Source organism: Eimeria tenella, genomic scaffold, assembly GCF_000499545.2.
Source record: "Eimeria tenella Houghton genomic scaffold, Eth_scaff55, whole genome shotgun sequence".
NCBI classification, from domain to species: Eukaryota; Apicomplexa; class Conoidasida; order Eucoccidiorida; family Eimeriidae; genus Eimeria; species Eimeria tenella.
This window is the reverse complement of record NW_013543412.1, coordinates 133,098-159,071: the sequence shown is the minus strand read 5'-3', so window position 1 is coordinate 159,071 and position 25,974 is coordinate 133,098. Positions and strand designations below refer to the sequence as shown.

Sequence of the window (25,974 nt, the reverse complement as noted above, 5' to 3'; positions counted from 1 at the left end):
ATGCCAGTCAGATACGATGTGAAGCTTGTGTCTTTAAGCTTTCACCTGCCGTTTTTCCTGTTCTATCACTACTACTACGTGGGTAGTGAAATCACAGGTTCAAAGCCACTGGGTCGCATTTCCCGCTGTGGGCAATTCCTAGGGCGGCAGGATCAACTGGGTTGTGCTGCTGCCGCAGACGCAGTCCATTAAGACAGGCTTCATGAAGATAATCGTATTTCAGCATGAGGATGCCAAACGCAGGGGGCCCGCTTGGCTCGTAACTCTTGACCATCTCGCCGATATGCCATTCTGGCATTCTTAGCCTACCCGTCCGCAGGCTCTGCTATGTATCAGGGAAGCATTCTGATGTTCCTATGTTTCCAGGGTCAAATATATTCGCGAATCCGTTTTCCTGCACAAAAATGAGATTCAAGTACCATGGCGGTACTGTCACTCGGCGAGAGGGCCTGTCGAATTGCCGCGTGCCCGATTTGACCATGTCTCGCCGCGCCAAGCTTGGGGATAAATATTTTGACCCTTCAGTGGCAGCCCAATTTTATTTTACCAATGCTCGAAACAGCCCAGGCGTGGAAGCTGGTGGCTTCTGAGCGGAGGGAACCAGCTTTATCCACTCGTCAGAAGCGTGCTCAGCTGGTTGCAAGAAGTATTTTAGACGACGCACTCGTGCAGTACTCCAACACATGAGGAATCTCATACTGATAGAGTCTTTAATCTTACTTTTGCACTAGATTTCAAGTTAAATGTGTATCTGAGATTTCGTGTGCGCTCTACACACCGCTTTACGCTCTCTGCACGCGGTGTGTCAACTCGCTGGTGACCCCTCTATACAAGTGTAGCCTTGAAACCACTTCGAACCGTGCAGCACAGTGTGGGATACAGTTGCTGCTGCTAAGACAAATTTTGTGCTTTTAAGGACTCATAAAGGGCGTGCTTTGAGGACGCAGTCATGCGAAAACGTGGAATTAGACTGGCATGCAAGGCAATTATTGCACGAGCATCGGGGCTTTGGCACGCAATCTCGGTATCTGCAAACTGAAGCTCTTTCCGGATAAGATATGTGTATGGGCACAACTCACCCGTTGTATCGGTGAAATACCTTCTCCAGGAACACGAAGGACAGTTTTTCGGCATTGTTTTGTATGCAGTACTTGGATGTGCAGGAGCCTGTTGTTTGTTGGGGAGCGTCGACAATGCCGTCAGGCCCCACAAAATGACCCGAACTGAGAGATGATAGAGGAAAAGTTGATAGCAAAAAGCAATTCCTGGTTGCTGACGGGTGACGCGAAGGTTGTTTCCGGAACAATTGAGCGGCCACCCTGCTCGAGGGAGGCAGTCCCTTCCATGGGTGTAGTGTGAGGAACTCATGTGTCGAGGCTTAGGTACAGTTCCACATTTCGAACATTGGAGGAGCTGACGAGGTGAATGCTCAGCTCAGCCCTTAGCCTTCTCACTTGAGTTCTACAGAGTTGTATAGACCGGCAATGCAAAGGGTGAGAATATGAATTGCACGAACCGCCGCACAGACTGCACGCATGGTAACCCAATCGTGGGTATTCGGGCAAGAGAGCTGGAACATCGCTTACATTTAGAGCGTTTGAAAACAGTAACAGCGAGCATAGATAATGCTAAACCTTTCATGGGCAATACAGAACAGCAGCAGAAGCGACCCAGAAAGTCGTATCAGGTTCGCTCAAAGGAGAAGATGCAGGCACATGACAATTTCAAGATGCTGACTACAATTGCTAATACGATGAACCGACCGTACCGTCTGCCGCCCAAACCAGTGGCGCCCCGCAGCCTCAACATTGGGTTGAGAAGAAAGGAACATTGGAAAATAGTCAAAGAGAACCAAGTGAGATGTAGCCTTGTCACAGACCCAAATCAAAAGACTGTTTTCATACTCTGAGGCAGGGAGCTTTTGTATTTGCGCTTTAACCTCTCAGCAATTTCTTGAGCGGCTGGAAAAGTCCAAGCCACTGGTGGCCACGGTAGAACAATATAGACGGGAGTTTGCAGAGCATGAGCGCCGCCTTATGCTATGCAGTTACACTTGTCGTAGAAACGCGGCAAAAGATAAATCGTTTCATCAGAAAACTTCGAGGCCAGAGAGACACAATGCCAGTCGCAACGGGACTTCCACCCACCGGGCAGAGGAACAAGTGCTCAGACAGAAGGTACGCTATGACGCTGAGAATCGTGGTTCACCCGAGTCATTATTTCAGCTGGTGGAAACTTGAAAAGAGTGGTTGTCTGTTTTTCGTCCTCTCATTCTGCCGCAGTTGGCTGCTAAATGCTACAAGAACAGAGATGGCCCACATGCTTCAGTGGTACAACCGGGGTCTCGTCCTCCTCATCCCGCACGCTCACCGCAACCACGTCAGAAACAATTTGATAAAAGATATAAAGAATTCAAATGTTATCCCACTTCAAAACAAATGTGGGCTCCACCGAAGGTTTTCGTTCCGAGCGACCTACCCAAGCCAATAAGCGTATCTGCTTGACTCGTGAAAGGCAGACTGAATGATGCCTTCATTTAATTGCTTCAGAAAAGCCCTATCTTCTTTTTGGGATCTGAGCTTCTGATGCAGTGCGCAGCCTAACCAGCTGAGAACACGCAGAGATACCTGTAAACTGCTCGCGTGCACATCTAAGTAGAAGTAGTAATACACAAAGTTAATCAGCTTGCTTTTCTTAGAAGAACACTGAAGAAATCGTAGAAGCTTGCCAAAATACCCAAAAAATTTGAAGAAGAAATTAAACACCAAAGGAAACAAACGGAAACAAAAGCGCTAAAATTCAAGCTACTCCGATTTTGTAAACAAACTCTGCGTTGACGCGCCTTTATTCACTATTTAGCCCACTTGTACGTGTAGTGCAATGATTTTAATCCCTTAAACCTACGCGGAAGCAAAATAACCATTATCCTGACGTTGATACATAAGTCGCAGTGGTATAAGGTGCCTCTACTGAACTCCTTATTGGGTTTTCCAGCATCCAATGAACCGCGTAGAGCTCTTGTGTGCTTTTGATAGAGAAAAAGTGATATTTCGGCTCATTGGAGGAAACGAGAATGCCAGTGTGAAAACGAGAACGCACAATCTGAAATGCCGTCTCTGGTTTATTTTTGTTAAGAATATAAAGCCTAATTGGCAAAATTTGTGAATGTAAGAAGTTGTCGATGTCACTGGAAGGGCACAAGCTAGTGCATGGAACCTGTCTGCCTGAGGAGCCTTAATTGGATGGATGACATGGGTGATTTGTCCCCTGAAAAAGTAAAATGCCGTTTGGGCACTTTTGCGTGTGAAAAATGTCTCTAATGAGTAGCGTTACGTGCAATCCTATGTAGCCAGAACGGGAGAGACATGTTGGAGCTGATTTCTGCATTTTATGGTGACTCCTAATTTGTTTCTTTCACATTTCACATATTTTCGGTGTTTGCGTGTGGGCCGTTCTACTGCGCTTTGGATGTTAATCTCCAATTTTATTTTCTAAAATGCACCTATCTTTTGCTTGCTTTTTCTTTGAAGCCAATGTTTCTGTCCAACATACACGAACAGAAAAGCAAACACACGCAAAATGCTTACATATACGTTTATGAATATTTACTTTGAAAATTTGTGCTGATTTGTTTTAGGATATTCGAATATAGCTGAAAAGAAGAGTTATATGATAGTATTTGTGCTGCTGCGCACTGTGATTCCGCACGGTTATTGACTCAAGACGCCATGCCCTTTGAATTTCACGGACTCAAAACAAGAACTACATATATATCACGCGTAGAAACAGATATATGCGCTTGGCTAGATCCAGAAAGCTCTACATGTAATCCATTTGTCTGAGGCGCGCAGTGGCTTCCAGCTTACAGAGGCTCCTTACAGGAGAGGGGCCCGGGGTTGCAAGCAGCATTCGGTTCTATTTTAGGTTTCCTCTTGGGGTTTCTCAATAATGCAATTTTGGCTCTTCTAGCAGTGCGAGGTGTGACAAATGCTGAATAGTCACTATTAAGGAGCTACGCAAGGACTGTGGTTGCCGTGGTGCGTTGGAATATTTCAAATGCTGCTAATGCTGTGCACCACGGTTCACGAAGGAGGGTTTGAGAAACCGCAATACTCAAAGTATAGCAGCATGAAGCAGACACTAACTATATTATGTGGGTATGCTATGTGAGAAACGCGCATGTCTGTGGTTGAATAAGCCATAAGCGCTGGGTGCGCCACTACAAGGCGCGTGTTTGGGCTGGTAGCGACGCTTTGGCAGTTGAACACTGCCTGCACCGACAAGGCGTAGTGAACGAAGTCCAATTCGAATAAATGTGTAGTATATTTTTTGGCATCCTTATAGAGGTATTATGGCCATGCACCCACGCAGACGCCAATACTTCTTGTAATACACGGCATACAGTGTAGCACAGAACTGACCTTCAAGGTCACATAACACAGACTTTACAATTATGCACTAGAAATAAGTAGTAAACAAGCAAAGGGACTTGGTACTCTCTGACGAGAGGGCCTAGTGTGGCCTGCAAGTGTTTTCCACAGATTCTGGCTGGCAAGTGGCTTTGAAGCTGCAGTGGGCTGCGCGCCCGCACAATAATGGAGAAACAACGGAGAAGGGAAAGTGAATCTCCGTAAAAGGAGCCTCAAAATGATGGGTATGGACTCTGGAGAGGCATACATTTTGCTTTCATCATTTGAGAAGTGTGTTAATGCTTGTTCGTAATACCCCGCTGGCGTCTAGGGTTAGCAAGCACCATTCGAGAGACTTTGGAGCTCCAGCAGGAGCTGGAGCAGGAGGTCAACTGTAGTTTCTAGAAGCACGCAAGTAGAATGGCCTGCATTGTACTCTCTACATGAAAGTCGACGGCTTCTGAAACCTAGCTAAAGTTAAAGCTTAACAGCGGACATCACAGCAGCCTCCTATGCCACACTTAGAATTTTGTGCACGAGACACAATGAGCTGACTAATATTGAGAAAAATGGCCGAACATAACCCTACAGACACGAGACACTAGTGTGTCACTACAAGGGAATTACTGCCCCAGACCGAATGCTGATGGGAGGGACCTTACTCAATGTTCGCCGCAATCGTCCCGACAGAGAGGATCGTGCCACTGATCAGTGTCGGTTTTTCAACAGTTGCACTCTGCGTTTTTGCCTATGCCGTGTATGAAATCGGAGATCCTGAGTATGGTCCTGAGCCGTGCAAATAAAATTTTGCCCGGGGTACTATTAACAGAACTGGAAGTAGATGTAACAAGAGTGTCAGTGTGTTTCATTTTTGTGGTGTACATCCCCCCAAGCTTACTCCGTTTCCTCTCTCACGGTCTATCATTACTTACATACTTCAATCGTAGTGTGAACGAAGAACAGTGGCGCAGATGAGAGCACAATATAATAGAGAACGAATACTTCACCGTTAAGATTATAATGCTGGCTAGAGAGATACTCACTAGACTAAGGAGAAATCGTGTGTTTCAGTCACGCTTGCACCTATTTGCAGTTCAGAATTTCGGCAGTTGTTCACTAGGGTAGCAGCCACTCTGCAAGCGAGCTATAGTGAATCTAACCGGCAGCAAATACCAGTGGCCTGTGCTGTACCTGTATTTACGGGTATGTTTTACCGGTTTAGAGGTTCGTGTGGTGATGCTGAGCTAGACTACGCGCTAATACAAATACTGCAGGAGAGCCACCATTTCACATATGAAGCACAAATCTCTGTAGAATGTCAAATTTTTGTATCCGCCATTTTCATATTTAGCTTCTCTGGAAAACTTGCAGCTGAGTTTTAGGTATTTCCTACCTTCGAGCCACCAATAGTTCAGCGGTGTAAGTATTGGCGTTAGCGTCCTTTGCCTCCATAAACTTGATTAAAACTTGGCATTCTCAGTCCTGACCGAATATGTTATAGGCTTTGTCACTGCTCTTCCTTCTGACTCCCAGCAAGTAGAGCTGTTATCCGGGTCTGTAATCCGGGTCTCACTGGCGCGCAGCTCGTGGCATAACGTGTAGCAAAAGAGGCTCAGGCGAAGGCTTCCAAGCTACAACGTCTTATGGGTTTAAAAGTTTCACCGTGTTTTAATGTATTGAATTGGAAGGAAAGGCAAATAAGCGACACTCCTCTACCGCTCAATTCGAAGGAGTGCAATGACAAAAATGGGCACAGGTGAAATCAATGCATACGCACCGACTTCACGTCAAATTTGAGAAAACCAAAAATGCAGACATACCACAGGTCACAAGTCTGAGCGGCACCGGTGGGGAACAATCAGTAGAGAGTTCTCGTAGACATACAAGGGGAGCATGAAGCTACCCTACATACGTCGATGAGGTTGTGGAGTCGCCGGGAGTCAGACCGGAAAAGCAGCGACGAAGCAGATAAACTATTCAACTAGGACTAAGGACTGTTAAATTGTGGTTAATGGGAGCAGAGGACGCTGACACCAATGCAAGCGCCATTGAACTGTTGGTGTCTCGAAGTCAGGAAAGGGCCTAAAAAGCAGCACTCAGTGCTTCTGTGAAGCGAAACGTAAAAAGAAAGCATACAAATATTTGGTGTTTCAATGAGGTTTATGCTTGAAACGTGAAGTGGTGGCATTCTTCCAGTGCCTCGACAGGCCCAGTCGGTCTTAGAGCAAGTACTCGCAGCGAGTGCTGTCAAACCTACGCAAATTAGCAACTGGAGCCCGACAAATCTGTCGTAATTTCATATAAAAGCGCTTAGTCCGCAGGCGGTAACGCTATTATTTTTCTGCTGCATATAACAACCGGTCAGACCTTGAACGGATGCAGTGGGCAACTTCACGAGAAAACCGAATAGCGGAAGAAATGCCCCACACAAACCAGCTCGAGACGGGAAACTAGTAAGAAGACAAGCCTGATCTATTTGCTAATGTGAACCTTTGTCCATATGAGTTGCAAATAAAGTCATTGGTGTTGTGGGGCCCTATGGAGCTCACAACTTGCAGCACCCAGTGTGCCTTCGGTGCTTAATACATTGAGGCCCAACAAAAAATGAGATTACCATTTTATAAACCAACACTGTAGGCCCCGCTCAAAAAGCATTGAAGATCCACTCACTATTGCAGAAGTACCTGCATCATATGGGTGTCAACTCGTACCTTCGACATTAGTCCGAAGATGCTTGTTGGCATTTCTCTTCAGATTGCCCGCATAATTTGGTAGGTTGAGTTTAAGCGTCTTCAGTATCAAAGCAAAGCTCAGTAGTCTTCTCCTTTGATTTACTTGGGCCTGCATATGAGGGAAGGAACCGTTTGTTAACCGCGTCTTTGGCATAAAGCCCTGGCCAGCGATCCTTCTTACATTCAGTTCCGTATGAATCCATACTCATCTGGCGTCACAAACTCAGATCTTAATTTCGCTCGACGAAGTATCATCAGGGGCTGACCTCTAAGGGATTCCCCGCTGGAGAAGAATAGTGCTACCCAACTGAGTTGGTACCGTATACAGAGGAAATGGCTCGAGGCAAGCCCCGTTTTAGAGGCGCTGAGATGATGGGTAGACAGCGGGCTGCCAAGTACGCACGGGTAACTGAAGGTACAAATAAGGACGGAAGGCCTAAACCAGCCAAGGAGGCGTATGATGAAATAATTTACGAGAATGCAGCATTCGAGGAGTACTACCAGGTGGGCGTTTCAAACACCCATGAGCAAAGTGTAATGTCTGCCCGTCTGGACTCATGCTTTGTGTGCGAAAGAACACCGCATCTTTGAGTAGTGGAAGCAGAGTTGGCTGATTTGCTTTTAGCTGCAAACGTTGTGGAAGGCATGCTTTTTTGTCACAGAATGCTCATGTATAGTCTATAGTGTGCTGCTGTGTCTTGCAGAGGCAAGGCATTTGCGCTGCTGAGGAGTGGGACGACTTCATGGCCATCCAGCGACTCCCTTTGCCAGGTGGGATTTAAGTGATTTTCCCATTAACAGTGCAGGCTGTGAGGGGCCACACACGAAATGTTTCGAGGGGGAAAAAGTGTTCTTGTGGCAGTGGCATTTTGTTCCGTCGCCAGCCTCGAAAAATGAAGTGTTGCACCTGCCAAATAGTCCGTCATTCTTCCCATGATACACGGTCTAGTGATACTGTTGGCGTCTGCAGCTGCTGTACGCGTTAATGTCTCCTCTGCACTTTGGCGGAGCACACGAGCTTTGCTTGTCGAATTGAGCCAGGCGGAAGTAAGCATTATCCTGTTAGGATTGTGCATGCTGGTCACAACTAACGCAAACTGTAGCTGACATGGGTGCTCCCCTGTTGGCTGCTCTGGAGCGAATGCGTTCCCGCCATGCGGACTTTTGCAGGGGAAAAATACCGTCAGGAGATTGCCGTTCTTCCCTTATCAGCTTGCTTGTGAGTTGTCTGCACTTCTCTGGGTCTCTACTTTCGTGGTCCACACTAATGAAATGCTCAAGACAGAAGAAGAAAATGTTGAATGATGGCTTGTATTGGGGACAGCTAACAATGCGCAGGGCAATGGGACACAACAAGCAAGGTTGATATGAAAAAAGATCTTCTTTTTAAGGAAATCCGCGAACAAATTATCAACGAGGACTTCAGGGTAAGCGTCACATGATTCAACCCAAGCAGCTACGAATTGTATGGCGTAAACGCTATTCGGCGAAAGATTGTCCAAAATATCTGACTTTATCTCATGACAAGTACTGAGTTGTTTACTCAGGCCTTCGTTCCATGGTATGCTACCTTGTTCGACTGCAGGGAGCACTCACGCGACAAGAGGCTGTCAGCATGCTGCCATGCCTCTTCTTAGACATACAGCCTCACCACCTTGTGCTAGATATGTGTTCATCGCCAGGTAATTATGCCATTTCTCTTAGATGTTGAGACTCATCATCTTGTGCTAGATGCTTTCATCTCCATGTGGCTGTACTGTCCCGAATAGGCGATCTAGAACTATATGTTGACAAGCCAGCTAACAATGCGCAAGTGCAATGAGTATCATCGCTTTAAATAAACTCAACGGAAAGTCAGTCAGGATATGCGAATATTAATGTGAGCAACGTCAGTCCAGAGCGATGTTCATTACCTTCTTCAGGTTCAAAGACATCAGAAATGCTTGACATGCTGCAGTGGAAGGCTCAGCTTCATGCGTCTACAGAAAAAGGATCCTCCGTCGGCATCCCGCCAGTGGACGGTAAGCATCGTGGCCTAGACAGTATATCCCCAGTTCAAAAATTACCATTATAGAGCCAGCAGAGCAAGCACAAAGTTGAGTGCCTTCCTTGATTATTTATACATTCATCTTCGTGCCCTTTCGAGCATGACTCATATAGCCTAATATTTGTGCATACGCTATCCGCTTATCGTCGAAATCTCTGCATTGTGCATTGTGTATGCATCGTGCATTCCCATTATGTGCAACCCTACAGGCGCAGTCATCGCTAATGATGTTGATTTGAAGCGTGCAGTTACATTGACACACCAACTGCAAAGGTTAGCGTCTCCTTCAGTGGCGGTTACCTGTCTCGACGGTGAGCGCATTGATAGTTCTTCACCTTTATAACCTTGGTTTGGCGTCACATCTGCAGAGAACGTTAACCGCCGTGCTTGTTGCGTTTCGCGCAGCTGCTTGCTTTCCGACGCTTCATAGCATATCAGCCGACGGCTCCCACAAGGTTGGTAAGGGGTTACAAGTGAAGGACAACCAAATTCCTGTACACCAAAGCATATATTCTGATGCCAGATCTGAGTCTGCAGGTGCTTTGCAATATCTGGCTTTTGCTCATGCCCTTAGGTCAAATTACAATTCGACAGGATCCTGGGTGAGCTCTTGCGTCGTGGTTATATTCACGCGTGGCAAGCGTAACTAAGCTTACAACACAAAACGTTCAGAGCACAACATGACGCTTATATCTTGTTGATTTTACTGGACTTTCCAGCTGACGTACCGTGTAGTGGCGACGGAACTCTGCGGAAAAATTTAGACGTGTGGAGGAGCTGGAACACTGGCGGCGGCCATAGCATGCACCCCATCCAGGTATTTACTGAGTTGTAGTCACCTTTGCAGCAAAAATAGCACGACGTGATCTCGAAGTGGCAGATGCCGAGAACGCGATCAAGGCAAGTACCGAAGGTCAAACCGTTTGCGTAGGCCCAATCACTTTGCGCTCAGCTCTCTATTCTATACCGTGGCCTCCAGCTCCTGCGCGTGGACGGCAAAATCGTCTATTCGACTTGTTCGCTGAACCCTTTAGAAGACGAAGTAGGCAAACTCTTCTGGCAGTTGCGTTGCTACGGCAGGGGTGGCTGCTGGAAATCTGCTTTCAAACGGAGCTCATCAAATGCGATTGCTGCTTTTAGGCAGTCATTGCAACTGTTCTGTCCCAACAAAAGGGCCGTGTGGAGATTGTCGATCCCCCAGACCTACCAGGTGCAACAGATTGAGCAACTGTCCCTCATTAATGGTTACTTTCTGCCGCGGCAGAGTTCGTCTGCCTGAAAGAATGAATTCCCTCCGTGCTGGCCACGCCAGCTGAAGTTTTCTTGCACAGCCGTGCTAGCATTGTTTCTGTTTGAATATGCAAAACCAACAGGTCTCAGATGGTCCAAAGGGAAGCCTCATTGGCTTGTACCCTCGCCTCCTGCCAAGAAGCGTCCATCAGCTCAAGATGAGCCCGCACAGGCAGACGCCCGGAACTGCAACGTGACTGCCTTCTACTGCACATTTGATGAGGTGCCGGAAGAATATCGTCACCGAATACGGTATGGCCTTGCTCAGGGCTCTGTTTTTGCTTGATAAGTCCTATAGAGCCAATTAATTGTTGATAGCATCTTTGACAGTGTTTCTGTGTTTATGGGTTCCTGCTGCTACACAGGCCCACTATGTTTCCTCCTCCGGGAGCAGACTCGATGTCCCTGGAGAAGTGCGTTCGCGTCTTGCCCCATCACAACAATACGGGAGGGTTCTTTGTCTGCTGTTTACGTAAACTTGCGGAGCTTGACGCGACCAAAATCTTCATCAGCAACAAAAGCAAAGTGCGGGCGACTGCAGAGGAGAAGAAACGAAGCCCGTTCAAGCCCCAGAGAAATGGGGACACTCTACATAGCCAGACACCAGCTCCCAATGGCCCAGCAGAATCAGCGAGCAACTCGGCAGAAGCAGCACACAACGAACACAGCGTCAAGGCCAGCTATGCAGTGAAGCCAGAGGTCAATCCCCTACTTGACGGAGAACTGCTAGCAGAGAGACCCATAGAACAAACTGTAGCATCCTTGGCGTACACTGATGACGATGCTGCAGCCAAGTTAGACGTTCTGTCTGCCAAGGAAGAAGAGGAAAGCCTGTATTCACTTGCTTCGGCTGCATCCAAGCCAGGAAGCCTTTTCCATATTCTTTTGCCAGCAAATTGTGATGCGGAAGGCGCCTGCGATGTGCAAATGATCACGGACTTCTATGGTTTGAGTGACAAGACATCGATGGTGCGCATCTCTGCGTCGCAGTGCTCAGATATTTGCTGGATTAAAGGGGTTTTTTGATCCAGGTGTAGTATGAGTGTTTTTCGCTACCATGGCGCACTGCAGTCCCTTTGCGTTTGTGCCTTTTCAGCTGCCCGACGACCTGCGGAGCCCAACGACAGTGGCATCATTAGATCCGAATTTGCTTTTTCGGCGGGTCCACTCGCGAAAGAAAATGTTTTTTCTTTCAAAGGGGTTGGCGGACATGGTGAATATTTCCTATCAGACGGCGGGGGCCCACACTCACAAGAAATTGATCTCGCAAACGCAGTCGCAACCAAGCGAACTGCATCGGCAGCTTGAGAGCCTCCTGAAGAGTAAAATAAAGTGGATGCATGCCGGAATTACACTGCTTATTAAACATAACGAGGGCGAAGGGGGCCAAGAGAAAAGATTGGGTGCACGGGGCTGGCGCGTGGCGCAGGTAGGCTGCTCCTGCTTCTGCGTGCACATTGAGTTCCGCACCCGCGTAAGAACTTGAAAGGCTTCAACTAATTGTGTTGTGCACTGCGCTATAGGAAGGAGCTGCTTTAATGTCTACTTTTATGAGAAGGCGCATCATTTTCGTTAGTCTGGCCGTTGCACGTTTTCTATTGCTGGCGGAGGCTCGCGCGGTCCGATCTTCTGAACTTCTGGCCTTTGAAAATTGCAAGCAAGTCTTAAACCTCTCCTCATGCAGAGACAAGGACGGATATATTGAAGGTACGTCATACAGTGAGACCCTGGTGGCATGTACATACTGGCAGAGTGGAAGCCCGGCATGCTCGATAACTTTCAATCAGAAAGCATAATTCTGCGTTGTTTTTCGTGCAGCTGGAGGAGTCATTTGTATCGTCTGTCCCACGACCGTCATCGCAGCTGGTGATTCTGTCACAGAGGAGTCCTCTGCTAAGACATCAACGGCAGCTGAAGTTGACGAGGTGCAGCCCACGATTGCAAGCGTCTACCCCATTAAGAACAATCCCAGCTTTGCAACTATGCCGGACAGTGTCTGCGTATCTTGCATGTTTTCTGCGGGCGGCAACCTGCATGCCTACATGAACAAAAGAGAAGCAAGGGCGCTAGCGCGCCACCTGTTCTCCATGCCCAAGGAAGAGGACCCAGAACAGAAAATATGCCAAAGAGTGGGATGGGATGCCTTCCATGGATAGCTAGCACAGGCCAGCACAGCTAGGGGCATCAATTCGGCGAATGCCATGAACAGTCAAGCGGCATGCATTTCAGAGACGGCTTTCAGCCAGCAGTGGCGTCAGATCAGAGGAGGGAGGATTCGAGTAGTTCTTTGGCGCAACAATACATTTTCTTCAGCTTGCATGTACTTTGGCTATCCCAGCCACTGCAGCAAGAAAAGTTACGTGATATACCTGTCAGTAGGATAAAGAAGATAGACGCTACATACGCCAGCGTGCAAAGCCTGTAGCGCAAAATTTGCCAGTGCACTCTGCTCGCTTAACCACTCTTTCGGGTCCCGCTGCAGAGTGCAGGAAGTTGAGTCCCGAAGAGAACAAGCAAATCGGGGGGCGGGCTGAGCGAAGGAACAACTCAGCAGCATGCTCAGGCCAAAGGGGCTGCTGGGATAGCTGCACGGAGCACCCTGATATTTCACTGGCACTCGATCTCCGCATCCTGTGGCAATGGTGGATTCCGTGCCTTGTCGACCTCCGCCCGAACCGACACCTTCACAAACTCCACTGCTAAAACGAAAAACTGCTGGTATGACGTGGATGGTTTGACCTACGAGCAAGCCATCAACGTGCAAAAGCCATCCGTACTGTGCACTTCCCCAACAAGCAAGTATACGCAAGGGAGAGGACGCGGCGGCGTGAGCGGCCGAAGTGCCAACGCCGATTGGGGCTTGGGAATAGCTTGAAAGTCCCACAGATGCTTCAAAGCATGACCGTGGTGGCCCATATGAGCTGGAAGAAGCCAGCGTGCAATGAATGCCTGTCCTAGCACTGGCTGTTCCGCCTCAAGCTTTTCTGACCTCAACTGCAATGGCAAGAAGATAAAACTGCCCCACATGTGGTATCGGAGAAAATCCTGGCCGTCTCGTGCGAATGTGGCAAGCATTCAGCAGTCTGGTCAATGAGGAAGCCTGCTTCTAAGTTCGGTAACTTTAAGTGGTGCCTGTAAGACAAGAACGCTGTTGACGTCCTCGCTTTTCCTTCTAATCAGCGCGCTTTTCAGACGGCGCAACTGAGGCCGACCTCGACGAAACGACATAAGTAAGGCGATGTGTGTTCTTTCCTTTGTTCTTAAAGTTTACCTAAGCAAATGAAAGCGCGCAGAAGTCAGCTACGGAAGCGCGTGTTCTCCTAAGGCTTTCTCCGCAGATGTAACGATTCACTCCACATACATCCAGCAAAACTGCCCTATCAAGTTACCTGGTCCCCAGCTTTGCCTGAAAAGAATAGTTTGATGGCTTCCGGGTCCACCGTGATGGAGCCTGTAGAGCGACCTCGTTGCCGCACTTCCGTATCGACGCTGCCTGTCGAGGAAGCTCTACGCGTTGACCTCCCCCTAGAACTTCTGCTTTTAACGCTCTTCCTGTCACTTTCTACCGTTTCCTCTTTGGCTTCATTTTCATTGTCTCCATTCAGTTTCCTAATGCTGTCGTTCCACTTTGCCAATAGCTTTTCAGTCTTTCCAGTCTCCTTAGCGCGTGCGACGCTTTTAAGCCAACGCACGCAGCTATCTCCGTCTTCATGATCGTCCCCCCACTCGTCTACGTAGGCTTTGAGTGCATTTTCCAGCTCATCAATGTCATCGAAGCGCCTCCAGGTGGCGTCTAACTCTTCAATAGTGCCATTAGAAGCATCCGACACTGCCGATCTAGGCGTTTTCACGCGATCTTGGGATTCTGATCGGCTCGTGACAGCGCTCTTGTTCCGCTTGCCTGACTTCCTTCTAGGCGTGTTCGCCTCCTTGCGTCTCTGTTGATGCTCATTGATTCCAGGGACAGTACCCTTCACGTTTTCTCCAAAAAATCCTGCCATTGCTACCTCTTTCTCCTGGCGTGTCTTGCACCCCATAGAATGAAGAAATTCATAAACTGCTCGAAAACATCACATAAAAAGACGTCACATCAAGCGTGAGAGCTTGAAAGCCTCTGCACAAGTTTGCGAGATGGGGATGCCCCTCTAGTCGTGCAGCAGCCCGCCGATGAAATGCATGAAGAGACAATTACACAGGTTGTGTTTAGAAGCATCTAGCTGCAGCGCTCACCGTCTGAACCAGGATCCGCGTAGTCTATTGGGCCCTTGCCCGACGAGTCGACCTCCGCAAGAGAACGCAAGTCGATTTTGTGGAGAATTTTTTCTAGAGTGGGGACTCCCATCTGCAGCGAACGCACTCAAAAAACTCTGCGGAACCTCACGAAATCTTGGGCGCACCTTCACCAATGGGACACCAAGAGCCTACGGCCGCGCACGTGAACTGCAAACGGGTTGCACTGAAGACTGTGAACCATACTTTTGCCTCGACAGCAACAGTCACAGTGTTTTTCCCGTCAGTGCTCTTCACGGTGAGGTCCAATGCTGGCTGGTCAAGAAGAAAATCGACAATTTTCATCTTCTTAAGCATCATCGCAGCCTGAAGAGAAGTGTACTTGATGCCTGTCCCGCTGAGCTTGCCACATCCCACAAGCAGCACGGCTTAACTTAGCTCCTTGCTAAGACTAAATACGACAAGATTTGGTGTTTCTAGCAGTCATAGCGAAGGTTATCAGCACAGATCACGACTTTAGCCTAGAGCCTCACGGAGGAGCGCACGGTCAAGGCACGAGGAACAGAGCTTACGATGGATTCAAGAATACAAATGGCTTGCTCCAATAGGGCTTCTCTTTCTTGAGGCTATCTATGTTTTGCGAATTGATCGCGAGGTACATGCGCTTGGGGTCCGGACCAGCCATTGGCGCAAATAGGACCAGATACGGATCATCGTGAACGATTAACACCTTGATATTGCTTCATGTGAGCCAAAGCAGAAGCCAGCACAGTTCAGTGGAAAGCTGCCAGCACAATTTCGGAGCAATCGTACAGCCTCAGGTGGACGGCGCAGGAATCTCGAGCATGAACGATGCGGCCTCTGTGGATTGGCTTGTGGGAGCAAAAAGGAGCCTTTGGGCTACCCATCCAAGTGAGTTTTTCTTTGTTGATTATTTATCCACCATGCCCTATTCTGGCTGTGCTGTAAGTGCTCTTTCCAGCTTTTGGTTGGTGGCGGAGGGACGCGCACGATGCTGCTGGTACCGAACCACACCATACTTGACGGTTAAGGGGAAGAGAAAGTAGAGATTAACGCGCTAAATGAACATCAGTTATTACTTTTTCAAACCTTGAATCCAGTTTTTGATCGTCGTAGCATGGATATAGTTGTCCGAAAGCTTGTGTCACGGCATTTGAGCTGTACTGTGTAAGCTGCCCACCTCTACTAGTAAGTTCTGTTCTGCAGCCTTGCTGCTCTATTTCAGGCCGGTGTAGCTTCATAATTCCTGATGATAAAAGCCTTCACTTGCCGTTTTGTTAAATTTCGTGGAGTCATTAGGAGGCCCAGCTCCCCTAGCATATGCCATTCTACAGTGATGACGCAACGCAGGTGGTCTGCTTTCCACTGAAAATGTGCTCTCTTCGTTGTATCTCGTGAGTAGTTACTATGTGCTAGCTGCCGCTGGGAGATTTTTCTCTCCTTCCCTTATCACACTCTTAATGTATTGGGACATAGGGCCTGCATCGAGTAGCTCCATTTAGTTATGGGGAACCAGCGGTCTGTGTCTGCCCATCCTGTTGGATTCCAGCAGTGTCGCGAAAAATTCCCGGCTTAGCTGATGTTGTTGTTTCATATCGGGCTTCCTATTTGATGTACTCTTGGAACAAAGTCCAGCTACTACTATTCGGGAACAGCCCAAAACAAAGGTTTGTGGCAAGTCAACACATGATATTGGCTAGCACAAGCAATTCAACCAGCCGCCAAGGGGATGTTTCCATTTTTGCGTTATCACAACACAACCTGGTCTCCATGGGCAGACTAGGCTAGCCACGAAAAGTCCAACATGGCGGGGCTCGGCCTACGGTTACTTCATTTTCGTTTCCCATCGTAAAAGTACACATCGCCTAAAAGGCTGCCCTTTGTTGTCTGGAGTTTGTAAGGCCATACCAAGTGCATACCTCATCCAGTGGATGCAGGGCATGCAAAGCATATAAAACAGAATAAGAAGCGGCTATAGCAGCTGTCATAGTAGTTGCCTTGAGAAAAGCAGTAAAGAGTGGGTATGCAGCCAGTGCCCCTACGTGATAAAGCAATAATAATGCAAAGTTTACTCTCAGCATCCTCTAGCATACATCAAGAGCGGGTAAGCAGCCAGTGCGCCTACGTGATAGAGCAGTAATAATGCAAAGTTTACCCTCAGCATCTCCTAGCGTACATCAAGTGGGACACTGACGTCGTCAGGAGCCAATGAGTTTCAGACATAGCTGTGCTTCACTCCATTGATTCACACTTCAGAATGTTATAAAATTGAAGCCTTGACTCTTTTCGCACGCAAAGCAGGTGTAGCCGCGCCTCAAATCAGAACTCCTGAACGGCCCCCATTTCCGCAGGAATGGCTTGCAAATCACTTCAACCTACGGGCGGCCTCCGATTCCGTGCCGCAACCGCCGTGCATTGTCTCAAGCATGGAACAGATGAAAGCATCAAGGAGAGTTCACGCTGGTCCGCACGTGGAGGCAAGCGTAGTGAGTTGCAAAGCTCGACGTCGAATTTGTTGCTCTTTTACTTGGCATGCCCATGCTGAAGATTTTATCCTAGCCTTCGTGTGCCTTTCCTTTCCGAGGCAGGCTAGATTCAAGACTACTCCCCCAACGAAGTTTGTGTGACGAGCAACGGCGAGCTAACGTTGAAGCCAATGCTTATAAACATCAAATTTTTGTTACCGCAAAGCTGTCATTCTTGCTCGTAAGCTCCACAAAAAAGATTTGAGTAATTACATAGATTAGTTCCGCATTTCTGGGGAACGCGCGGAAGAAGCCAAAGGCCACAGCAACTTGTGTTCCTCATGAAGCAACGCTGTCCACAATGACGCTCTCAGGAAACTCTCAGAGACATTTTTTGTCACATTTTGTCCCCCAACCTTTTTAGCTTAAGATATTCAAGAGTTTCAGTAGTCTGAGGGTAACGGTTACTTCATTAATACTATAACTTCGGCTGCGCACTCCTAAGAACCCTGTTGTGGTGGCGGAGGTGAGTCAGGACGGCAAGACAGTCGGCACCTGAAGTGACTTCAGGACTTCCGTGCTCGGCTTCCCGCAGCTTCCAGGTTTGTCTTTCCATTACTTCTGGCTCAATTGAACATCGTAAGCTCCCCATGCGCAGACTTAGTTGTGACGGAAGCAACATGCATTCTCGGTCCTCCAGCGAGTTCACCACATGAACTTGGCCTGCCTTCCGAACTTTCCGAGATTAGAAAGCCTAAAAAAAGCTGGAGAACGTGAAGTAGGAGCTTATAACAGCTACATTTGGTGGTTTCCTGGTACAGGGTGAACTTTTTGCAACCGTCAATTCATGTGCTGCCAACGGGCGACGACCGTCATCATCACACCTTCTGCAGAGAAGTCCGAAATGTGAAAACCAGAGATGCATGCTTTTAGTCTGTTCTACAGAAAAGCGCCCAAGCCAGCAGCAACTGCATTACCTGCCCTCCGACGAGCTGCCTTTGGCGGTACTGCTGCCGCCAGTATAAGAGGACCACAATGCACTAGACGGTGGATCGTCCCACTGGTCCGCTCATCTGTGCCTTTTGCACGGCAGCAGCATGCTTTTGAACAGCAGAAGAAGCAGCATCACAAGCAGCTCCCACATCAATTCGCACAAGTAAAGTGTCTGCATGGCACGCCTGAGGACGTCATACAGACGGCTGCTACAGAATCCTCGGAGCGTGTGGAGCATCCTGCCGCCGAAAATGACATTCGGAAGCATAACGAGCACTCAGACGGAGATGCCTACAATGAAGGAAGATGCACGTGCAGCTCGAATGGGCCAGACGGCACAAACGACGCAGCGTACAGAAACGAGGACCATCTCCAAACAGCTGAAAATTTTCCCAGCGACATTCCCTCACAAGCTTCAGAAGAGGTATGTTGCGTTTACGGTAGGCGCAAAAGATACGTTAGAGCTCGAGTCAATGCAGGGGAGGCCCGCAACACAACCAGCACCTGCTCCGCCACTGGGAAGGACGATAGGCTTCAGTTAGAGCAGCAAAACAACATTGTAATTGGTCGGCGCAGAGGCCGGGCTGCCCGGAGCTGTTTTGAGGCTACAGCGGCTTGGTTAGGAGCCGTATTGCCCCAAACTGCTTCAATAGATCCGCCCGGTGGCTTTGCTGCTGCTGCCTTTGCGATGCGGACACAAGGGGATAGAATGATTCGTTCTGGTGTCAACCCTGCTACATCTGCCGCTTCATTTCCGACCCAGAAGAAATCAGGATTGCCGGAACTGGAGACATCAGACGCAACAGCAGCCGTCGACGAAGGAGCAGCAAATTGCGCTACAACAGACAACGCAGCGGAAGCAGTGAGCGATTCTAAACAAGAATCAGCGTCCCGTGGAATCGGCCGCCGTCGGCGGCAAGGAAGCCTTCTAGGACTTATAGGGTCTCCTGGCTCTCCAGATGTAACTTGGGGTGGGGCAATAAATTTCCAGTTCCCGATCCTGTTTAACGTCGCAATCAAGCGACTACTGAAGCCGTTGTTCCACCGAGCTAGGCAACAGCGGAGCAAAGAATGTAGCCGCGCAACTCCAGAAGCAACTCCAGCAGCAGCAAGTGGAGCTGTGGGCGGGCCACGTACAGGCCCGAGGCCACGACTGCCGCCTCGGATTTTACTGAGGTCATGGCGACCTCTCAGCAAAGCACAATCAGTTGTGAACCACAGGCAGTTCGCGCACGCTAGGCAGCAACAACTGCAGGCTCTGCGAAAGCAGCTGCTTCATGGAAGCTCAGTCATCAGCCAGGATCTACAAAGGGATGCAGTACAACAGCAGCTTAAGCAGCAGCACCAGCAGCAGCTTACGGCTGCCCAAGAACTTGAGACTGCAGGAATTCATGAGCAAGCAATTGATCTGGCTCCCAAGGTCCCAGAAGCAGAAACACGGCGCACATCTTCTGACGTGGATGAAACTGTTGCTAATTCTGCAGCTAATTCTGACGGTTTTCAGTCGAAGACAACGATGCAAGATGAGGAAACGCAAGCGCTCGCCGCGGCTAGTGGAGGCGATTCGACTGCACCAAATATCCGGGAATATCAGGAGGACATGCAGCAACGGGTGCAGCAGAAAGCACAAGACCAGCTGCACGAAAAATCACAAGGGCAGATGCCGCAGGAAGTCAAGGCAAAGCCTGCTAGCGCTGCATCAGCGGCGCCTCTGAGGGTGCCAGTGGGCCGGGCTTCCTCACGCACATCCTCTGCCCGCCGAGCTCCTTCGATCTGCTTTCTGCGTCAGCGCATGCGTGCGATGTACAAGCAGTTACGTAGTCTGTTGGCTCCTTATTGCGCATCCATCTCTGAGTGGATGTATCGCAATGGAAATGTAGTGGTTACTGCTGGGTCTCTTCTGTCTCTAACGGCCACGTTGATGGCTGACATGCGGCTTCTTCGGACATTCAACTTGCTTGCAGGGCTATGTTACTTCTCCTATAATTGGTCCAGACGGCCCCGACTGACGGATGCTGCTTTGTGGAATGTCGTGTTTTTGGTGTTGAATACTGTGATGCTGTGGCGCGTTCACACTGAGCACCGGGAGGTGTCGTTCAACTCAGACGAACTCGACTTATTTCAAAGGTACTTCCTCCCCGCTGGGATGAGTCCAAGACAGTTTCGTCGTTTACTAAGGCTAGGCGCTTGGCAGACTTACCCGCAGGGTTACGTCTTGCAGCAAGAAAACAGCAACTGTGAGACCCTGTGTTTTGTGGCGCGTGGAGCTGTCGAGATCTCTCAGGGGGGAGAGACAGTGGACACTTACAGAGGGGGAGACACAGGGGCTGTCCTCGGTGTGGAACCCTTTCTCTCTTATCTTGCTGCTTTGAGAAGACAGTCAGCTAAGAGAGTCTCTCACACGGCAGCAACACCTCCTGAGACGCTGGCAAGCCACGCAGACGAATCCCCCGACGGTCTCCAGGAAAAAGGCCCTGCCTTGTCAGTAGAGTCAGGAACGCAGCAGGTAGTACATGCAGGCGCTAGTCAGCAGCAGCCACAGCAGAATCGCATGTCTGAAGGCGGAGATTTAGTAAGAAAGAATGTGGCGATGGGAGCGTATGGAAGGGACGCACCATCGGAACAGGAAACAGCTAAGTTAGCGGCTCAGGATGCTGATTCCATCCGTGGACGACGACAGCGGCCACAGGAGAAGCTACCACAGTCCTCACTAGAAGTGCAATCAGCGAGAGCCCACACAGAACCGGCCCCAGTAGGGACCGCAGTGTCTAAAAGCAGTGTTGACGCAGCAGAGGGAGCCACACCCGGCACAGGCATTGTTGCTGCAGCTGCAGAAGCTGCAGCAACTGCTGCTGCTGCAGTGCGCACAGCTGCCGCGACTGCGCTTTCAGCGGAGTCGCCCCAAACGCTTGAGACAAGGTCTCCTTCACGGGGGGAAATGAAGACATCAACAGCCGCTGCTGTTGTTAAGGGCGGGGTTTCCGCAGCTGCAGAAGGAGCGCGACAGGTGGCGGAAGCTGCTGCAGCTGCAGCTGCAGCGGCAGTTGCAGCAGCAACTGACGTAGCTAGTGCTGATGCATCGGATGGGAAGCAAACGGGCTTCGAACGAAAACTGCAAAAGCAACAGCCACTACACGAGGTCAGCGCACCACCGAAGGAAGACTCAGATGATTTTGAGAGCGTTCGGGAGGAGGGAGTAGTGACAGCGCCCTCTACGGCAACCTGTATCACCGAAACAACCGTCTTTTGTCTAGATTTGGAGCAGTTGGCTGCATTTGTACTACGGGAACCCGAAAATCTGGGATTCCCTGTAGTTCAGGGCCTGACGACCTTGTTGGTTAATCGGTCGCGTGCTCAAGCTGCACGACTTGCCCTTTTTAGCTATGACGCATTCTTAGCGGGGGTATTTGCAGATGGAATAGTGCAGACGGGAGAGCGGAAGATGCTGGAAGAGTTTCGAAGGAAGCGTGCGATCAGTCAAGCTCAACATGAGCAAGCACTTGCCCGCCTGGGCTGGACGCCTGAGGAGTTCGAGAGAGGGTCTCAAGCGACTACTGGAATTTTGTCTCGAATGGCGTTTGGACTGGGTGCCTTTTTTAGGGGTTCCACGAATTCTGACAGCACTGCGGACACTGAGCTGCAGCAGCCGCACCAAGGCAGCATCTCCGATCGACACCAGAACAGAGGTGCTTCTTCTCGCGCTCTGCCTTGCGTACTAGATGACTGGGAAGTGGCTGATGGCAAAGGAGCTACCTCGCAGCACCCGCAAACAGCAAAGTCATCGCGGGGTGCGACTTACCCAGCGGGCTATGCAGGGGCATGCACTGCTAAGGACCGCTGGGGGGACGCTATATCTTACGCATTTGAAGCCGAGGCAGCCTCATCCAGTTGAGCGCTTCAGCATTTAAGGCAAGTTTGTGGCCTTTTTTAAACAGTAGATTGAATTGAATTGCAAATTCATTGAGGGAAGCAAAGGCCGCAAGGCATGTGGCGTAGTACTAAGACTAGTCGATGAGAGCTCCATTTTCTGCTTTCACTTTCAACTCTGAACTACCGTATTTTTAAGTCAAGGCCGAAGGGGCTCCTGGGGAAGGTGCTGTCCAGACGCCCGATGTACAAGCCGCCAGATACGCATCTATCATGCTGAATTTAGTTGGGTTGATAGAAAGATTACTTTTCCAAACATGTGTATCGACTGCGTTGTGTGCGCACTTCTAGCTCTTACCTAACATGCACACTTACTGCCCGCGGCCCTGAAGTGACAGCCACTTTCACGAAATAACCTGTACTTTTTCACGGAGTAATCAGCACAGCAAAGGCGTTAGAAGTGTGGAGAACACACATATGCACAAGCGCTACAACGGTCGAAAGTTAACGTCCCTTTTGCCTCCGCGTATAACACGGCATCTTAGTGAATGTTTCTCATTTGTTAGTTATTTCTGGTCGATTCATGGCACGTGGCTTTTACAGAGATTGCACTAGGGATTGCCGCGCAAATGCATGGCCCTGCAATTTTGCCCCATCACAGAGGGATGAAGCGAAAGACTACGGGCACCGGGGGTCGAACCCGGGGTCTTCTGCGTGTTAGGCAGACGTCATAGCCACTGGACCATGCCCGCAAATGGATGGCGCACAAGTGTGTTGGAACACGAAATCATACTTCATTTGGTTTTGGATTTTCTGTTTACCACACCGAAATTGGCAACGGGGCATGTTGCTGTTCCGTGACCGCGCAAGGTCAGCCATATTCCCCTGGCATATGCTGGGATACAAGTCGTAGCACTACTAAACAAAAAGGGTCTTCGTGAAGCAATGTTTGCACCTAGCCCCTTCGCGACCTGAGTTTTTCTGCATATGTGAATGGTGTTCCGCTCCAAAGAGTCAAAGTTGTTTTCATTGCTCCACCGGGATGCATATTTCGATGTGTCTACTTCTTAATAACGCCTTTCACTCTTTGTTGTGAGCTTTCACAGCTATCCCTTCATCAAACTTCAGCCTCCTTCCACAGCTATCCCTTCATCAAACTTCAGCCTCCTTTCTATTGGAACCAGTATGGCTGATGGAGTAAACGGGTAGAGCACAGGCCTGAATATCCGTTCGGCCCGAAATCATTAAGGTAAAGGCACCATAAATAGTTGATTTGCAGGCAAATTCAGACGAGTTTGTTGGAGTTGTTGAACAACCCTGAAGTATTAACACTCTGGAAAAATTAAGTAGTATGTTCACTGGAGACCAATTTAGAATGCACCGCGCTACGTATTTGACGAAAGGCCTATTGCTAATGACGTCACGAGCAGCGGCATTCTCGAAGTCAAATTTTTTCGCGCTTACCCACGAAGACCTTCACACTGGGTCAATTTGGCGCCTTGTTGGACCAGCGTTGCTTCAGTAAGACGCAAATACTGTCGCTTATAACAGGTAACCACCTTAAGCAAACGCTTTGCCTTGATGAACACGAGCTGCGTTGCTTTTGTTCGGACACTGCATGAGGTATAGCCAAAAATTTCTGCATCAACACGGCATAGATCCCCAGACAGATATATAACAATTTTAGTTAACTGGGAAAACCTCCCAGGCACCATCCCACGTATTTCCACCCTTAAAAAAAGCGCCATTCCTGGAATTTTGGTCTGCTTTTTCTTCTTGTTACTTCCATATATGCACTTCCTGACGGCCTCGGTCGTACACTTCACAGTGTCAGCTATTCGCCTCAACGGCTATTTTCTGCTTCGGCAGCCTGAAGCGTGTCCCGAAGTGCCGCCGCATTCCCACCACGGATAAGTTCCAACTTCGTTTTTCGCATTCCTATGTATGCTGTCCTACTTGCTTACTGCCGGGACTTTCTTTTCCAACTCCAGCAATGTGATGGGAACAGCGACGGTAGACAGAAGGCATGCTTTCCCTCAACTGCTAACAGCGGTAAAGCCACCACCATTTGCCTTCTACTCCAACTAAATTCAGGAGTGTGACCCATAAATAAACGTACAGCTTTTTCTCCCTTGTTCGGCGCTGCCGTTGAGTTAGGGGGTGGTGACGGGTGGACCCGCTCATAAACACGAGAGTGAGTGGTAGAGGCCTTTAGTTATTGTCATCTTCATCTTTGTGAAGAAGACAAACGTTCGTCTGTGATGCCCCTCCACAAGCCTGCACATCATCGTTTCGTTGGATTTTCTTGCACTGCAGGATGCCGACGGAATGATTCAGAAACCCGAATCGCAAGTGCCATCTCTGCTCTAACCCCACCAAGTCCTTTCAAATTTCTTCCGGCATTTCAGTCGCTTCTTTGTTCAAGACCGTCCATGTTACCCACCTCAAACGTAAGTACGCGTATTTGAAGCTCCTCGGTAGACAATACAGGCATTTGAGCTTCTTCCATCAAGCAATGTACGCTGGAGCTGACATGAATCTGTGGGTATCTACAACAGATTAGCAACATTTCACTGACAGCTGAAAAGGGCAATGAAACTTCCACCCACGAAGCGAATAAGCAGGCAGGCAGGACAACACATAGAGGGAAAATGAAACGTTTGCCACAAAAAGTCGGACAAAACGAGTTGGCACGTTGCAGAGCGCAGCATTGGAAGGAACGAACCACTCCGCCCTCCCGGCTGCCTGAGACATCGAGGCTACGTGGAACTTGAGATACTGAGCAGCTCAATGTGAGCGCCGAATTCAGAGGTACCTGCATCCACACCAATCGGATGCAAGGTGCGTCGTAAGCTTCAAAAGATTCGCGGCTACAGCTTTCCCGTTGACTCGAGGACTCAGCGCCCCCTATTATTGGCACGCAGCAACTGTTATCAACTAAACTGGCTTTCGTTCCCACATGCCTTTGTGGACCTAACCTATCAGCGTAGGCTACTGAGTGGAATATGGTCGTGAAAGACTCCAACAGGCTATACAACAGCCATCACGACCACGCAGCTGGCTACATTGTGTGTGCACCTTACGCTAGGTCTCTAGTAGCGTGCTAAAAGCATACGAAGGGCGGAAGACTGATAGGCCATAGCCGGGAGAGCATTAACCCGTCGCATTGTGCCTTTGTGTAGGTGTTCCGACCCTTTTTCTTACTCAAATGCTGCATTAGTCATGCAAGCTAGCAGTTAAAAATAGAAGCCAGCACGTGCTGAATACAGGTGTTGAGGCTTATGGCGTGTCGAGCCTCCAATGACTGGGATTTGTTTTGCCATGTGTCAATCGCGTCCAGCACTCTTCTAAGGCAGAACAGCAGTTATGCTTCAGGAAGGCTTTTCATCGAAGTCATTCAATTTCCAATATTTCACATCGTTCAGTTTGCCTGCTCCGCAGCGTTTTCCTAATCATTCACAAACGTCCAAGATTTTGCGCCAGATGCAGCTTAACTTTTCAAGGCAACAACATTCTGATTAACCACAGTAGCTGCCAGTTAGTCAGGGTTTCCTAATCTCTGAGCTTTGCGAACGGCGCAGCGTTGTTGGGTGGAATCCACAAGGGGTTTAAATCAGAAACCTGCGCAGGTGCTGCTGTCTTGAGCAAAATTAGCAACGCAGAATCAAAATTTTCTGTTCATTGTAATACTTGCCGATGGGGCGCGATTTTTCCCACAGAAGTACTTCGCATGAGAGGAGCCCACGGTCGCATGCCCCTGCATGTGACTGAGTACGTCGTGCGTTTTTTGTTAGTAAAGCTCACTTCGTCAAGCTGAATCTGGCAGCTTAAATTCGGAACTAATAATGAGCACATTTGATTAAAACTGTGCGTTTTTTTCCCAAGAAGAGGCTCCAATATTTACTTTTCCACGATCTGTT

The 25,974-nt window shown here is 49.0% G+C and overlaps 4 protein-coding genes across 4 annotated transcripts; 2 read left to right on the top strand and 2 right to left on the bottom strand.

Annotated features, from left to right (window-relative positions):
* Positions 1-91: 91 nt before the first annotated feature.
* Positions 92-298, bottom strand: ETH_00001815 (uncharacterized protein; the record flags this gene model as incomplete). Its single annotated transcript, XM_013377568.1, has 1 exon — positions 92-298. One exon carries the CDS (start codon positions 296-298, stop codon positions 92-94), a length of 207 nt encoding a protein of 68 aa, XP_013233022.1.
* Positions 299-7,474: 7,176 nt separating this feature from the next.
* ETH_00001810 (uncharacterized protein) lies at positions 7,475-12,634 on the top strand (the record flags this gene model as incomplete). The annotated part of the gene is made up of 14 exons (XM_013377567.1): positions 7,475-7,645; positions 7,846-7,912; positions 8,480-8,568; positions 8,727-8,823; positions 9,064-9,162; positions 9,594-9,647; positions 9,908-10,005; positions 10,141-10,230; positions 10,329-10,398; positions 10,562-10,730; positions 10,844-11,447; positions 11,575-11,907; positions 12,002-12,185; positions 12,297-12,634. 14 exons carry the CDS (start codon positions 7,475-7,477, stop codon positions 12,632-12,634), a joined length of 2,463 nt encoding a protein of 820 aa, XP_013233021.1.
* A 451-nt stretch (positions 12,635-13,085) lies between these two features.
* On the bottom strand, positions 13,086-15,393 carry ETH_00001805 (uncharacterized protein; the record flags this gene model as incomplete). Its single annotated transcript, XM_013377566.1, has 5 exons — positions 13,086-13,217; positions 13,868-14,535; positions 14,709-14,820; positions 14,955-15,105; positions 15,281-15,393. 5 exons carry the CDS (start codon positions 15,391-15,393, stop codon positions 13,086-13,088), a joined length of 1,176 nt encoding a protein of 391 aa, XP_013233020.1.
* Positions 15,394-18,113: 2,720 nt separating this feature from the next.
* On the top strand, positions 18,114-22,079 carry ETH_00001800 (uncharacterized protein; the record flags this gene model as incomplete). Its single annotated transcript, XM_013377565.1, has 1 exon — positions 18,114-22,079. One exon carries the CDS (start codon positions 18,114-18,116, stop codon positions 22,077-22,079), a length of 3,966 nt encoding a protein of 1,321 aa, XP_013233019.1.
* Between the last annotated feature and the right edge of the window lie 3,895 nt (positions 22,080-25,974).